The 15,156-nt window shown below is 44.6% G+C and overlaps 1 protein-coding gene across 2 annotated transcripts; it reads left to right on the top strand.

Annotated features, from left to right (window-relative positions):
- The first annotated feature begins 2 nt into the window (after positions 1-2).
- On the top strand, positions 3-12,588 carry rad17 (RAD17 checkpoint clamp loader component). Of its 2 annotated transcripts, XM_064936645.1 has the most exons (17): positions 3-153; positions 513-607; positions 717-983; positions 1,077-1,157; positions 1,493-1,673; positions 2,031-2,173; positions 2,353-2,405; positions 2,511-2,636; positions 3,689-3,758; positions 4,028-4,139; positions 4,561-4,761; positions 5,091-5,185; positions 5,259-5,405; positions 6,116-6,244; positions 6,459-6,579; positions 11,353-11,410; positions 11,512-12,588. In XM_064936645.1, exons 2-17 carry the CDS (start codon positions 563-565, stop codon positions 11,804-11,806), a joined length of 2,124 nt encoding a protein of 707 aa, XP_064792717.1. In that variant the 5' UTR covers positions 3-153; positions 513-562; the 3' UTR covers positions 11,807-12,588. The 2 variants fall into 2 exon arrangements, with proteins under 2 accessions (XP_064792717.1, XP_064792719.1); XM_064936647.1 differs by lacking the exon at positions 11,353-11,410 and having other exon boundaries at positions 11,512-11,598.
- The last annotated feature ends 2,568 nt before the right edge of the window (positions 12,589-15,156 follow it).

Genomic DNA, 15,156 nt, shown 5'->3' on the forward strand with positions numbered 1-15,156 from the left:
CAAGAAGGACCTGGATTTTAAAGGGAAAACGCTCCTTGCTGTGTGGTGTTTTGATTCGACGTTTGTTATGCATTTGCGTTTCTGTTACAAACTTAAGTTATAATACATGTGACTTTCAAAGTTTGGAATTACTTCAGAGGATGGCCAAGAATGGTATGCGTACATTGTTTCGTTTATCTAGCTTGGTTTGTTGCGTGAGAAGTGAAGTCTGCGTCGGTAGCTAACTAACTAGCAATTTCAGCTTAACGTTACTTTGTTAACTTGTTTGCCAACTAGAGTTAGCTAGACGAAACGTTGGATGTGTTCGCTACTATTGCAGCCCGGGTGATATAATCGACCTTATTCCTACTTAGTTATGCCACGTAGATGGCTATTACTCAGTAGCAAACTCAATCGCTAGCAAACGTTAGTAGAATTAGCGCTAGGTAGCTACGTTAGCTAGCTAAGCTAGTCTGTTTTCTGCATTCGTTATGATATAAGTTAATGATTGTTTCCTATTCCATCTTCCTCAGCCTTGCATTGACCAGCTGGCGCCTTTTGTCAATGTGAAGTACCACATCTTATGATGTCAAAACTTTCTCTGAGAGGAAAAGTAGCTTCAAATAAAGTGAGTTCATGGTGTGCGAGTGTGGGTGCGGGTCTGTGAGCGAGGTCAAAGTAGATCGCTAGCACGTTAAGGAGTCACTGTCACTTCACTAACACCTCTCTCCCCCCAGCTGGATCGTTGGGTGGAGCCATCATTCGGTGAACACCTCGGCAATGCCAACCTCTCCCTCTCCTCAGGCATTGGAGGCGTAGCCCTCTCTGGAGGTACCTGGGTTGGCAAGGCCCGGCCGTCCAGCACCGACCTCAACAGCAGCAAACGCCTCCGTAAGAGGAGGGCAGACCCCAACGCCTCCAAGCTCCAGACCTCTACCTCCACAGAGCCTACACAGGGCGACCAGGATGAGCCCTGGGTGGACACACACAAACCCCACTCTCAGGTAACCATCATGGGGGAAAGACTAGACCACCAGACCTCACTGGAGTGAAGTGGTTTATTCATCACACACTTATCTCTGTTTGGCCTTGTGTAGGCTGAACTGGCCGTCCACAAAAAGAAGATTGAAGAGGTGGAGGATTGGATGAGAGTACACGTGGACCCCAAGGCTGCAAAGGTTTGGCTCCGATTTCTTTGAAAGCTCAAAAGATGGCTATAGATCACTGTTTATGTCACTATGCATTCATCGCAGTTTTAGAGACACTTTTATCACTTCAAATTCTGAATTGTTGTGTTTTCAATTGAGAATAATACACCAAATCAAAGCTAAAACATTACTGCTCATTTATACCAACAGCACCCCATGAAAAATATGAATATATATATATATTGTGCATGAGCACATTTCATTGCACCGCCCCGTCCCAAACTTTTCCCATTTCTATGATATCTAATCTAAACACAAGTTTTCTGAAAGCTCTCAGTACTCAAACTGTGCCCTCGTGTCCACAGGGTGGCGCTGTCCTGCTGCTGACCGGTCCGTCGGGGTGTGGGAAGTCAGCTACAGTGCAGGTTCTGGCCCAGGAACTGGGCTACAGGGTACAGGAGTGGAGCAACCCCTCCAGCCTCTCAGAGTACCGACCCAGCGCAGACCGCTCAGACCCTGACACTTACAGACAGACCTTCGACCCAGGTGAGAAAAACCTGGTGTGTATTCAGTGGTGTAAAACTTTCTGAACGTTGCAGATAGAAATTGATTGTGTGGGGTTGACATGATTCCTTATTCTACATAACAAACTATCCTATCTGTTTAGTACAATTTGTGTAACATTGCACCCTCCTAAACAGGCCCGAGGTCTGTCTGGACCAAACAGGCTTGTACCTCTATTCTGTGTTTTCCCATTTTTTTTTTGTTGATCATTCGTTTTATTGTACTGTATGTTCAAGACCTAGACGCAATAAACGTCATTGGACAAATAACAGTTGGATTGCCAGCGTACATCCAACACATAATCACATGAACTTGACCCTTTTCTTTGTTCCTCCCCAGACTCGAGGTTCAATGGTTTCTACGGCAGCTCTCAAACAGGCCTGTTCCAGGAGTTCCTTCTCCGGGCCAACAAGTACAACCGCCTGCAGATGAGCGGAGAGGGAGGCGCCTCGGACTCAGACAGGAAGCTCATACTGGTGGAGGTACAGTACACTACCTACTTAGTACTTACGGACAGTATCGTTGCCGTGACAACGCGGCACTTAAAACGTTTACAGTAGTAAGAAAAGCTTTAGTAAGAAAAGTTTCTTTCTTGCCGCTGAGTAAATAATTTGTGTATCTGGTGTTAATTTCTCCGTTTGTTTCTCTCACACGCTCTCAGGACTTTCCTAACCAGTTCTACAGGCAGCCTGGGTCCCTGCATGATATTCTGAGGTGAGCTCCCCGTGTTTTGAGCGGCTCGCTGTGACTGCAGAAGATATTAATACGGAGGTTTTGTTCTGTATTAATGTGTGTGTGTACATGTTCCTCCTCTGTCAGGCGGTTTGTGAAGACGTGCCGGCGTCCCCTGCTGTTCATCGTGTCTGACAGTCTGAGTGGAGACAGCAGCTCCAGACTGCTGTTTCCTAAACACATACAGGAAGAGCTGGGGGTTTGCAACATAAGGTCCTTTATAGTAAACTCTGTACACTAACCCAACACACTGCCCACTGTTCCCTAAACATGTACAGGAAGAGCTGGGGGTTTGCAACATAAGGTACTTTATAGTAAACTCTGTACACTAACCCAACACCCTGCCCACTGTTCCCTAAACATGTACAGGAAGAGCTGGGGGTTTGCAACATAAGGTCCTTTATTGTAAACTCTGTACACTAACCCAACACACCGCCCACTGTTCCCTAAACATGTACAGGAAGAGCTGGGGGTTTGCAACATAAGGTCCTTTATAGTAAACTCTACACTAACCCAACACACCGCCCACTGTTCCCTAAACATGTACAGGAAGAGCTGGGGGTTTGCAACATAAGGTCCTTTATAGTAAACTCTGTACACTAACCCAACACCCCGCCCACTGTTCCCTAAACATGTACAGGAAGAGCTGGGGGTTTGCAACATAAGGTCCTTTATAGTAAACTCTGTACACTAACCCAACACACCGCCCACTGTTCCCTAAACATGTACAGGAAGAGCTGGGGGGTTTGCAACATAAGGTCCTTTATAATAAACTCTGTACACTAACCCAACACCCCGCCCACTGTTCCCTAAACATGTACAGGAAGAGCTGGGGGTTTGCAACATAAGGTCCTTTATAGTAAACTCTGTACACTAACCCAACACACCGCCCACTGTTCCCTAAACATGTACAGGAAGAGCTGGGGGTTTGCAACATAAGGTCCTTTATAGTAAACTCTGTACACTAACCCAACACACCGCCCACTGTTCCCTAAACATGTACAGGAAGAGCTGGGCGTTTGCAACATAAGGTCCTTTATAGTAAACTCTGTACACTAACCCAACACACCGCCCACTGTTCCCTAAACATGTACAGGAAGAGCTGGGGGTTTGCAACATAAGGTCCTTTATAGTAAACTCTGTACACTAACCCAACACACCGCCCACTGTTCCCTAAACATGTACATGAGGAAGTGAACATGAGCAACATCCGGTAGATTGACAGGTTATCTTTCTCTAACCCAGTCTTCTTCTTCTGTTTCCAGTTTTAACCCTGTGGCTCCCACCAGTATGATGAAAGTTCTGAGCCGGATTGGGTCTGTACAGGCAGCCAAGGTAAAACAAGGTCTTTGTATGCATGGGAGTGTATGTCGCCGAGTGGTTAGTGTTGTGCCAGTAACCAAAAGGTTGCTGGATTGAATCCCCGAGCTGACAAGGTAAAAATCTGTCGTTCTGCCCCTGAACAAGGCAGTTAACCCACTGTTCCCCAGTAGGCCGTTATTGTTAAATAAGAATTTGTTCTTAACTTGGATAAATGTAATAAATAATAATGTACATGAGTGTGTATGTGCTGTTATTTTCTGGATGTGTGTGTGTGTCCACAGAGTGGAGGAAAGATGTGTGTTCCTGACCGGGCTGCTTTGGAACTGCTGTGTTCAGGATCCTCTGGGGACATCCGCAGTGCCATCAACAGCCTGCAGTTCTCCTGTCTCACAGGTGAGGGCGCCACACACCCATAAATGCCACACAACGGTTCAGTGGTCAAGTCACCTGCTGCTCCTAATCCTGCTGACCACTGGTCTAAAAATCAATGGCTTCCGAACCGTTTAGCATTGTGACACACCTAGAGCTTTTGGGTTTTTGCTTTCCTAGACACATATGGCCTGGTCCTGGGCTAAGACACATATTCAATGGAAATTCTCCATTTTAAAGATACTTTTTTTTAAAGTCTAGGACTAGGCGTAATCTGTCAGAGAAACCGGCCTCTTTAGCCAGGACCCAGGCTGAATTTGTGACTGAAAGATAATAGACTATGACCGACCAGTAGTCTACTGATGAAGAACTGCTGAAGTGATTCATATATTAAAGTCAGTGAACCACCTGTAAAAAGCTGTTCTCCACGGTTATAATGTTCCAGACCTGTCTATGAAGAAGGGGTTCTCGGCGGTGGAAAGGGGAAAGGCCACAGCGACCTCGTCGCGGAGAGCCGTTGTCAAGGCAACGCGTGGGAAGAGGAAGGCCAAAGACTCAGAGGGGCGGGACAAGGATCAGGCAATAGGGGGGAAAGACGCCTCCCTCTTTCTCTTCAGAGCACTCGGCAAGATCCTCTACTGCAAGAGTGAGTGACGTCAGGGGGAAATGGGCAGTACATGGTGAAAGCCTATCGGGGAAATAGGTTTTACCTGTCCAGTGTGAATGGAATAGAGAGATGGAGAGGAAGCCTTTTCTTAGCGTTTAGATTCAGCAGGGATACAACATTGGGGAACATTCAGATAGAGATGTATTATAGAGAACAAACGTGCGTCTCTGACATGTAGAATAAGGAATCGGAACAGCTCTGCTTGTCACAATTATAACCGTGATGTTCCACAATGTTACATTGCTGGGAGGAGGGGCTCTGTTGAAGTGGATGGATTTTGATTGGCTGGTGTGTTTATGATTTGACAGGGGAGAGCCCTGAGGGTTCAGAAGGGTCCCGGGGACCCAGTCTGCCTGCACATCTCTCGGAGCACCACAGAGACCGGTTACTGGTGGACCCAGAGGTACAACACAGACCAACACATAGACAGACCTAACGTGTCATCATGTAACCCCCACCTCCCTCTCCCCTATCAGGCTGTAGTAGAACGCTCCCACGTGTCCGGAGAGTTCTTCAGCCTGTACTTGCAGCAGAATTACCTGGAGTTCTTCTCTGATGTGGAGGATGTGGCCCGGGCTTCAGAGTACCTGTCTGATGCGGACTTCCTCTCTGCCGAGTGGAGCGTGAGTAGCACGAGGACTGGGCATTATTGGCCTAAAAATCAAACATGGCCGATTTCACGATATATATATATATATCTACATTTTTTTGTTTCATAACATTTTCTCTAAATTTGCTTTGTTGTACAATATTAAAGGTAAAATAAACTGCATTTCAAACCGTCAGCAAGAATCTAATGAATTCAGAGTTTGTGATATTATATATAGGCTAAATATAAGCCTTCCACAATCATAAGACTCACTAATAATGTAATTATTTGATCAAAATAGTTTAACAAGCTTTTTTTTGTTGCAATTAATCACTGATCTGGCTGTCAAGTCTCTGAAAATGGCCTTTTTATAAAAACAGTGTTTTACCAGAACCATGCATAACGCACATTGACTAATAGTGAGTGACTGCATGTAGCAGGCATTATAGAACATTAACACCGGTCTCATCAACATTACGCTAATCTTTATATTTCTAGTATTTCTAGAATAGAAAAAACACCATTGTCCGAATGTACATGACAACATCGAGCACTTGGATGTCAAAATGTCAGGACCATGAGGCTATGAAATATTTAAATCTAACATTGAGTACTTGGATTTGGGACACTGTCCTGTATAGTCAAGTTTTTCATATGATGCCCCACTGGTATCATATCATATGCTCATTGAGTTACTGTTGCAAAACGTTTCCCGGCTAGCAGGCAGTGTCATTGTGTGTGTAGTCCCGTAGCACCATGGGGGAGTACGGCTCTTCTGTCGCCACTAGAGGTCTTCTACACTCCAACTCTGGTCATGTGACTGGCGGCTTCAGACCCCTGCACAAACCCAACTGGCTATTGGTCAACAAGAAGGTAACTTTAACACGCACAAGCGCACACAAACACTTATGTACACATACACGCGTGCTTACACAGTCACTCACACAAACATATTCAGGCCCAAGCTCAAACCCAACTTGCTACTGGTCAAGATAAGGTGAAAGATCAGAGGGTTATGATGGAAACACACACACATTGGGGTTGATACAAGTAACATGAGGGGACTTTTCGTGTGTGTGTGTTTCAGTACCGTGAGAACTGCCAGGCCGCCCAGTCCCTCTTCATCAGTTTCTGCCTGACGCCTGTTAGTCTCCAGACAGAGCTACTTCCTTACCTCGCCCAGCTCAGCAACCCCTTGAGGAATCCAGGTTAGACACACACACGTGACCCTGCATTGCCCTACAACCTTACAATTATAGAAATAGATTACCATAACAGAAACATCCTCATCTTTGTTGAACCTTTTATTTGATAGTTTCCACATGAGCCCTGTATACATACATTTCTAAAATATTAACATCTATATTCACATTAATACACACATCTATATTTACATCTAAACACATCAATATTCACATCTATATTTACATCTAAACACATCAATATTCACATCTATATTTACATCAATACACACATCAATATTCACATCAATATTCACATCAATACACACATCAATATTCACATCAATACACACATCAATATTCACATCAATACACACATCTAAACACATCAATATTCACATCAATACACACATCTATATTCACATCTGTACACATAGGGCAAAACACAATGATAGAAAACGAACACATTCTTCAGTTATAAAGGTCCTCAGTCAGCCATCTGACTTACCCTACAGCGGGTAGACAACTGGTTTCAGCCACTGCTTGTCCTTTTTCTTTTGTCGGAGCGGATGGTCAGGGGCTGCAAGAAAATTAAAATCATTTGTACAACGCAAATTGACCAACTAAACCCCAAAAGATACTTGTATTTGAAAATAACAATTTCATACCCTGATTACATTGAGACACGATAACATATAAATAAAAAAATATATGATTTGTGGGAAAACTTGGGAACGGATTTCCTAAATTTAACTCATTCCCGGCGACGCACTTTTAGGGGCATAAAATATCACTTGCGGTCCGTTTTGGACCTGTGGGTCACCTGTTTCCAACCCATGCTCTAGGTGCACACAATTTCTAACATTTTAGAGATACTTTTGTAATAATCTCCAAGGAAGGTACGAAAAAGAGAAATTTTAAAGCAGCTTTACCTCACTGAGTGGAGATGGACAGGATCTCTGTCCCTGAGACGGGGTCTGGTGTCTCAGGACGTCTGGAAGTTCTGAACAGAATGTCCTTGTTATTCTTGCCTGCCCACACCAGCAGACAGAAGAGCTCTGTCCTCCTCCTTACGAGGTTAAACACATCCAGATCACATTCAAATGAAGGACAGGGTCCGTTGTTTTGAAGAGCTCTGTCCTCCTCCTCCTTACGAGGTTAAACACATGCAGATCACATTCAAATGAAGGACGGGGTCCGTTGTTTTGAAGAGCTCTGTCCTCCTCCTTACGAGGTTAAACACATGCAGATCACATTCAAATGAAGGACAGGGTCCGTTGTTTTGAAGAGCTCTGTCCTCCTCCTTACGAGGTTAAACACATGCAGATCACATTCAAATGAAGGACAGGGTCCGTTGTTTTGAAGAGCTCTGTCCTCCTCCTCCTTACGAGGTTAAACACATGCAGATCACATTCAAATGAAGGACAGGGTCCGTTGTTTTGAAGAGCTCTGTCCTCCTCCTCCTTACGAGGTTAAACACATGCAGATCACATTCAAATGAAGGACAGGGTCCGTTGTTTTGAAGAGCTCTGTCCTCCTCCTCCTTACGAGGTTAAACACATGCAGATCACATTCAAATGAAGGACGGGGTCCGTTGTTTTGAAGAGCTCTGTCCTCCTTACGAGGTTAAACACATCCAGATCACATTCAAATGAAGGACAGGGTCCGTTGTTTTGAAGAGCTCTGTCCTCCTCCTCCTTACGAGGTTAAACACATGCAGATCACATTCAAATGAAGGACAGGGTCCGTTGTTTTGAAGAGCTCTGTCCTCCTCCTCCTTACGAGGTTAAACACATGCAGATCACATTCAAATGAAGGACAGGGTCCGTTGTTTTGAAGAGCTCTGTCCTCCGCCTCCTTACGAGGTTAAACACATGCAGATCACATTCAAATGAAGGACAGGGTCCGTTGTTTTGAAGAGCTCTGTCCTCCTCCTCCTTACGAGGTTAAACACATGCAGATCACATTCAAATGAAGGACAGGGTCCGTTGTTTTGAAGAGCTCTGTCCTCCGCCTCCTTACGAGGTTAAACACATGCAGATCACATTCAAATGAAGGACAGGGTCCGTTGTTTTGAAGAGCTCTGTCCTCCGCCTCCTTACGAGGTTAAACACATGCAGATCACATTCAAATGAAGGACAGGGTCCGTTGTTTTGAAGAGCTCTGTCCTCCTCCTCCTTACGAGGTTAAACACATGCAGATCACATTCAAATGAAGGACAGGGTCCGTTGTTTTGAAGAGCTCTGTCCTCCTCCTTACGAGGTTAAACACATGCAGATCACATTCAAATGAAGGACAGGGTCCGTTGTTTTGAAGAGCTCTGTCCTCCTCCTCCTTACGAGGTTAAACACATGCAGATCACATTCAAATGAAGGACGGGGTCCGTTGTTTTGAAGAGCTCTGTCCTCCTTACGAGGTTAAACACATGCAGATCACATTCAAATGAAGGACAGGGTCCGTTGTTTTGAAGAGCTCTGTCCTCCTCCTCCTTACGAGGTTAAACACATGCAGATCACATTCAAATGAAGGACAGGGTCTGTTGTTTTGACTATACTTATGAGTAATGCAAAGTGCAGGTGGTTGATTTGCATCTGAAAGCCATGTTGCTCTTGAACCTGTGTTGCTATTGCTACTAGTGTCTGACAACTAGGGGTGTGTTGAGTAGTCCAACAAAACCACTATTGAATTGGATATGGGCAGTTTTTTGTTGTTGTTGTAATCATCTGTGATAAAAAAATATATATATACGCAGGTGCCAGTATGCATTGTTAAATCAAGTGTGGTACATGTTGTGACTGGCTAGTTTGCCTGTCTAAAGAGAAGGGCGGGGCTGTATGTTGATTCTGCTGCTCTGATTGGATAGAGCTTCGCTTTATTTCTCGTTCCACTCCAGGGCCTAAAATGAACCTTTTGGTCCAGCAGCAAAGGAGAAATGCTCACTAACAGGGATGTAAACACATTTGTGCACAGAATCTGAGAGAAATAAGCTTTTTGTGTGTATGGAACATTTCTGATTTATATTTTAATATTTTCGTTCAATATAGTAAGAAGTAATGTGGTCTATTGTTTGATAAAAAAAATTGGTGACTTTAGTCTTAACCGAAATATCACAGATGGGACAAAAATGTTCCTTGTCCTTTTAAGGGTTGACGGTTACCTTGGTAACGTGACTCAGATGTGTTTGTGCCTGTGAGATTTGAGTCTGACAAGTAGCAGCGTTGTCTTCTCTTCCCTAACAGTTGAAACTCAAACAGTGAAAAACAACAGCTTGTGAACAAAACAAGGTAAATAGCCAAGAAACACAAGGACAAAGTCTCACTTCAGTAGACTTTTGTTTCATGTAAATTAGACCAACTTTTATGCCTGTAAGCAGCGCTTCTAAAAATGTATATTTCATTCCGCGGTTCACGTGCGCACAGCCCCCTGCCCACGTGCGCACAGCCCCCTGCCAGGCAATGTTGCAGCGGGAGGTCGGATAGAATAAAGGATTCGTAGTTCTTTGGGCGATTAACATTTTCCAGCTATGAAACAAAACAGCTACTGCAGCATTTATTTTTACTGTGAATGTGATCATACTTGACTATTTCAATTCACAAATGCTAGTGAAATGCTCACACTGTGGAGCCCTGACCACCCTCCAACCAATGTGACAATACCAAAATAAACCCACACATTTGCCAGGTGGCTGGTGTTAATTTTAGGCATGGTCAACTCGCTTTGCTTCATAATTTCACCCGATCACTTCTCCTCGCATGTTTAAGGTCTGATCATTTATGTCGACGCTGCCTCATGTTAGCCTGGTACAATGATAAATCAAATGGTGAGGACGTTTGATAGCCTAGTGGGGGCGATAATTAGGGACAAAATATGAACTGCCAATGAGCATTCTGATTTAGTGACGGCAAACTGCCGCTGCAAATTGAAGACACAGACATGCACCCCTCCACGCTGCACATAATCTGCAGGCTATTTGGTCTATAAACTTGCAGACGGGTATTTTGACAACAATCTAGGCATATTTAAATAATGTCCGATCACGAGTATCATCCAACAATCAACTGTCAATTTACAAGTACGGCCAGGTTGGCACACCCCTACTGTCTATGTCAGTAACCTGTAGAATAGTTCTTGCTGAATATCATTGTTCTTAATTCAGTGTCCATTTGATGGTGTTAATCAAGGTTGCTTTTAAGGAAACGAGCCACCAGGCCGGTTTGATTAGCTTGCATGCTACTAAGATAACCCACCTGTAGCATGTTATGATAGTCTAGCTTGCTAAACTAATTGGAGTATTGTGTTAGAACAGTAGAGGGGTTCTCCACCTACGGTTCTGGAGAGGTATTGTGTGTGTGTGTGTGTGCAGGTTTTTGTTACTACAGCCCAGTGCTAAGACGTCTGACTCCCTCTCTCCTTCCATGTCTCCCTGTCCCTCTCTCCCCCCCCCCCTCCCCACCTTCTTGGTCTCTCCCCCCCCTCCCCACCTTCTTGGTCTCTTCCCCCCCCCACCCACCTTCTTGGTCTCTCTCCCCCCCCTCCCCACCTTCTTGGTCTCCCCCCCCCTCCCCACCTTCTTGGTCTCTTCCCCCCCCCCCCACCCACCTTCTTGGTCTCTCCGCCCCCTCCCCACCTTCTTGGTCTCTCCCTCCCCCCCCCCCCCACCTTCTTGGTCTCTCCCCCCCCCCACCCACCTTCTTGGTCTCTCCCCCCCCCCCACCCACCTTCTTGGTCTCTCCCCCCCCCCCCCCCACCCACCTTCTTGGTCTCTCCCCCCTCCCCACCTTCTTGGTCTCTCCCATACAGCTCAGATAGCCTTCATTCAGGATGTGGGTTGTCTTTCCCGTAGAAAGTTGCCTGGCAGGTACATCACCTATTAGTGATATTTTACTATATTTGCGCCATAGTGGGATGTTGTCTTCCATATTTTCTATAATGTGTATTCCTCTCTCTGCATCTGTTCAGGTTGAAACTGGAGGCTCTGACAGACAAAGACCCAGGGCTGCTGGAGTTGGACAGTGAGGAAGAGGAGGAGGGGGGGCTCGTGTCTTCATCCGTCGACCAAACCTCGGGCACCCTCTCCGGGGAGGCGGGAGACCAGGGGGATCCCTCCCTGGAGCCTCTTCTACCAGGCAGCCAGGCCCCAGGGGCCGGGGGACCAGGTGGAGACCTCCCTGCCTCCCAGCCTCAGCCCACTGCCACCTCAGCCCTTCTGGAGGAGGAGGACGTAGTCATAGAGGAATACGACAGTGATTTCTGATTGACAGAGCTGACACTCCAATCACAGTACAGAGACTTCTGATACAGTCGCCTCCCGACTTTGTGATTGACAGAGCCGACGTTCCAATAAGAGGACTTCTAACATTGTCCCGCCCTCCTGCCTTACTTAAAAACTGTGATCACTTACAGGACAGAACAGAAGAAGTTTGCGTTCGTTGTTATTTTATGTCTGACTGTCACTGTATCTGTTATTGTATCTTATGGTAATGACTGTAGTTTTCATATCAATGAATTTCTGGTATTATTCTTTAGTGCTTTGCCTCTGAGTTTGGGGGGGGGGGCAAATTCCATCCCAATTCCTGTCTGATTCCATATCTGAACAAGTGACTTATATTGAAATGGAATTGGACCTGACACACTTGATTTATTTGAAACATTTATTAACAAAACACACATGACAGATGTTGTGGCAAGCTTTACTGCAGACTTTGTGTGTTTGTTAGTGTTTATTTATTTGTGTGTTTTAGAGCACTTATCTTGGAATACACTTGGTTTGGCTTTAGATCTGTTGAGAACTTGGAGATGTGGACAGTGGTAGGTAGGCTTAATATACATGCCTGGCTTTTCAATTAGATTTCTCTTCATCCTTGTCTTTTTGTAAATGACCATGCCAAGAGTGCTTGGCATTGAAAGGTTAACATTCACCTCTCTCTCGCTTCCACTGAATCTTGAAGAAAAGATTACAAAAACATTGTGGCCTCCATCCTAACTCAACAGAAGTGTAAAACAGAAAGTGAAATAAAGTATTTTGTTAAAATGTAATGTTTCCTCTGAGTACGGAGATAATGTAATCCAAGTCTCTTCCATTTATGGGCATCATATCAGAGAACCCCAATATGGCATAACCATTTACGGGCATCATATCAGAGAACCCCAATATGGCATAACCATTTATGGGCATCATATCAGAGAACCCCAATATGGCATAACCATTTATGAGCATCATGTCAGAGAACCCCCAATATGGCATAACCATTTATGAGCATCATATCAGAGAACCCCCAATATGGCATAACCAGTTTCTTTAAGATGCCTATAGAACTACAGCAAGATAAGCTGTGAATAACAGTAATTTTTAAAATGTTTTATGGTGAGAGGTCTTCTTTTACTTTATTTAACCTTTATTTAACTAGGCAAGTCGGTTAAGAACAAATTTGTATTTACACTGACGGCCTAGGAACAGTGGGTTAACTGCCTTGTTCAGGGGCAGAACGACAGAATGCATACCAATTGTTTGATCTCAATCAGATTAATGGAAATAGGCATTTAGATATATTTTTTTAATGACTGTTTTGTGAGAAAATGAGAGCAGATGGTGTTAACAAACTACAGTGTATATGGCCTTCCTGTATTTCGTTTAAATCAAAGCAGGTTCTGCCTAATGGCGCACAGTTGGTCGCATGATACATTTTTCAGACTATTCAGTTACCCATCCTAAAATGCAAGGGGTGCAACTCACTTGGGGGGGGGGGGTCACGATTTGCTGGCAGAGACAAATGAGTAATCAATACTTTCAAAACCAACGGCAATAAAGAAATAACCTACATGGGTACAAAACCCGACGCGCACCAGTGACAGTGCACAAGCACTTGCAAACAATTCCACATAAGGACATGGGGGGAACAGAGGGTTAAATACACAACACTTAATGAGGGAAATGGAAACCAGGTGTGTAGGAAAACAAGACAAAACAAATGGAAAATGAAAAGTGGATCGATGATGGCTAGAAGACCGGTGACGCCGAACACCGCCCGAACAAGGAGGGGAAACGACTTCGGTGAAAGTCGTGACAGTCGGGATAGAGTTGAGTTGTTGATGAGGCTGGTGGGGGTCGGCATGCAGGCGGCTCAGGTTGGCTGGTTGATCTGGCTGGCTTGTTGATCTGGCTGGATGGTTGATCTGGCTGGCTGGTTGATCTGGCTTGATGGTGGATCTGGCTGGCTGGTTGATCTGGCTGGCTGGTTGATCTGACTGGATGGTTGATCTGGTTGGCTGGTTGATCTGGCTGGATGGTTGATCTGGCTGGCTGGTTGATCTGGTTGGCTGGTTGATCTGGCTGGATGGTTGATCTGGCTGGCTGGTTGATCTGGCTGGGTGGTTGACCTGGCTGGCTGGTTGATCTGGCTGGCTGGTTGATCTGGCTGGCTGGTTGATCTGTCTGGCTGGTTGACCTGGCTGGATGGTTGATCTGGCTGGCTGGTTGATCTGGCTGGAATTTGATAATAGAGGATCTTAATAAAGACAATCAAAAGTCTTTGCATTTTATTAAGAGTTGTTCATTGGTCAGGCTATTGGTTAAAGGTGCAAGACAATATTTATTGTTGAATTACCTTTGATCCAGTTATCATTAATCACTTAAACATGCTTAATAATAATCTCTTACCTAGCTTGATGACTGTCGCCATTTTTGCTTACATTTTTGTTCTAACTAGAGATGTCATATCGGATTGTGTAAAAAAATCAGGAAATGAGCTTTAGATGCCCCATAAAATGATGTCTGAGGTCCCCCAGGACCCCTCCGCCAGGTTATATCCCCCCCCCCCCACTTTTCTAAACCCAAATTGGTGCCCAATGCTAAAATGTCATAACACCATATAAGACCGTTTTACAGCTGATTTATTACTATGTCATACCCTACAACTTAACTTGAGTCCAGAGTTTTACCTGATTAGCCCAATGTTGCACATTAACAGTGGTGTGTATTCATGGATGCCAAGAGAAGCTTCCGAAGAAATGGACCAAGAAAAAAAGGAAAATAATGTATCTTTCATCTCTCTGTGTTTCATAAGTTTCCTTCAATTCGTAAGAGGCTGAATTTATCTAACAGGAGAAAGCATCCCAGCGAGTGAAACAGCGCCCCTCTGTCTCCGTATGTGTAAGTCATCTATCTGATGCTGTCTGGTCCAAACGAGTATGACATTGTTGCCGCCAGTAGCATTGAATGCAAGGGAAGCCAACGAGCAGCTGGCCTCTCAACAAAAGAAAACAATTTAAAAAAAATGTAAATCATCATTGATCTAAACTGAGCGAGCTGGACTGTGAATGGTCCTGGCGCACCAACAAACAAAAAATGTGTCAATGGAAGCCAGCTTGGATTTGGGTTTTCTACTATATCAAATCCCATTGAGAGCAATACCTCATTGACAGAAAAACTTGAATTCTTGCATCGTGTTGTGTTGTTGTCTTCCTGTGGCTAAACTAGCCATCGATTGAGATAGGGATTTGGATTTGTGGTTTTCAGTGGTGTAAAGTACTTCTATAAAAATACTTTAAAGTACTATTTACGTTGTTTCTTTGTGGTATCTATACATTACTATTAATATTTTTGAC

Source organism: Oncorhynchus masou, chromosome 25 (genome assembly GCF_036934945.1).
Source record: "Oncorhynchus masou masou isolate Uvic2021 chromosome 25, UVic_Omas_1.1, whole genome shotgun sequence".
In the NCBI taxonomy this organism is placed as follows: Eukaryota; Metazoa; Chordata; class Actinopteri; order Salmoniformes; family Salmonidae; genus Oncorhynchus; species Oncorhynchus masou.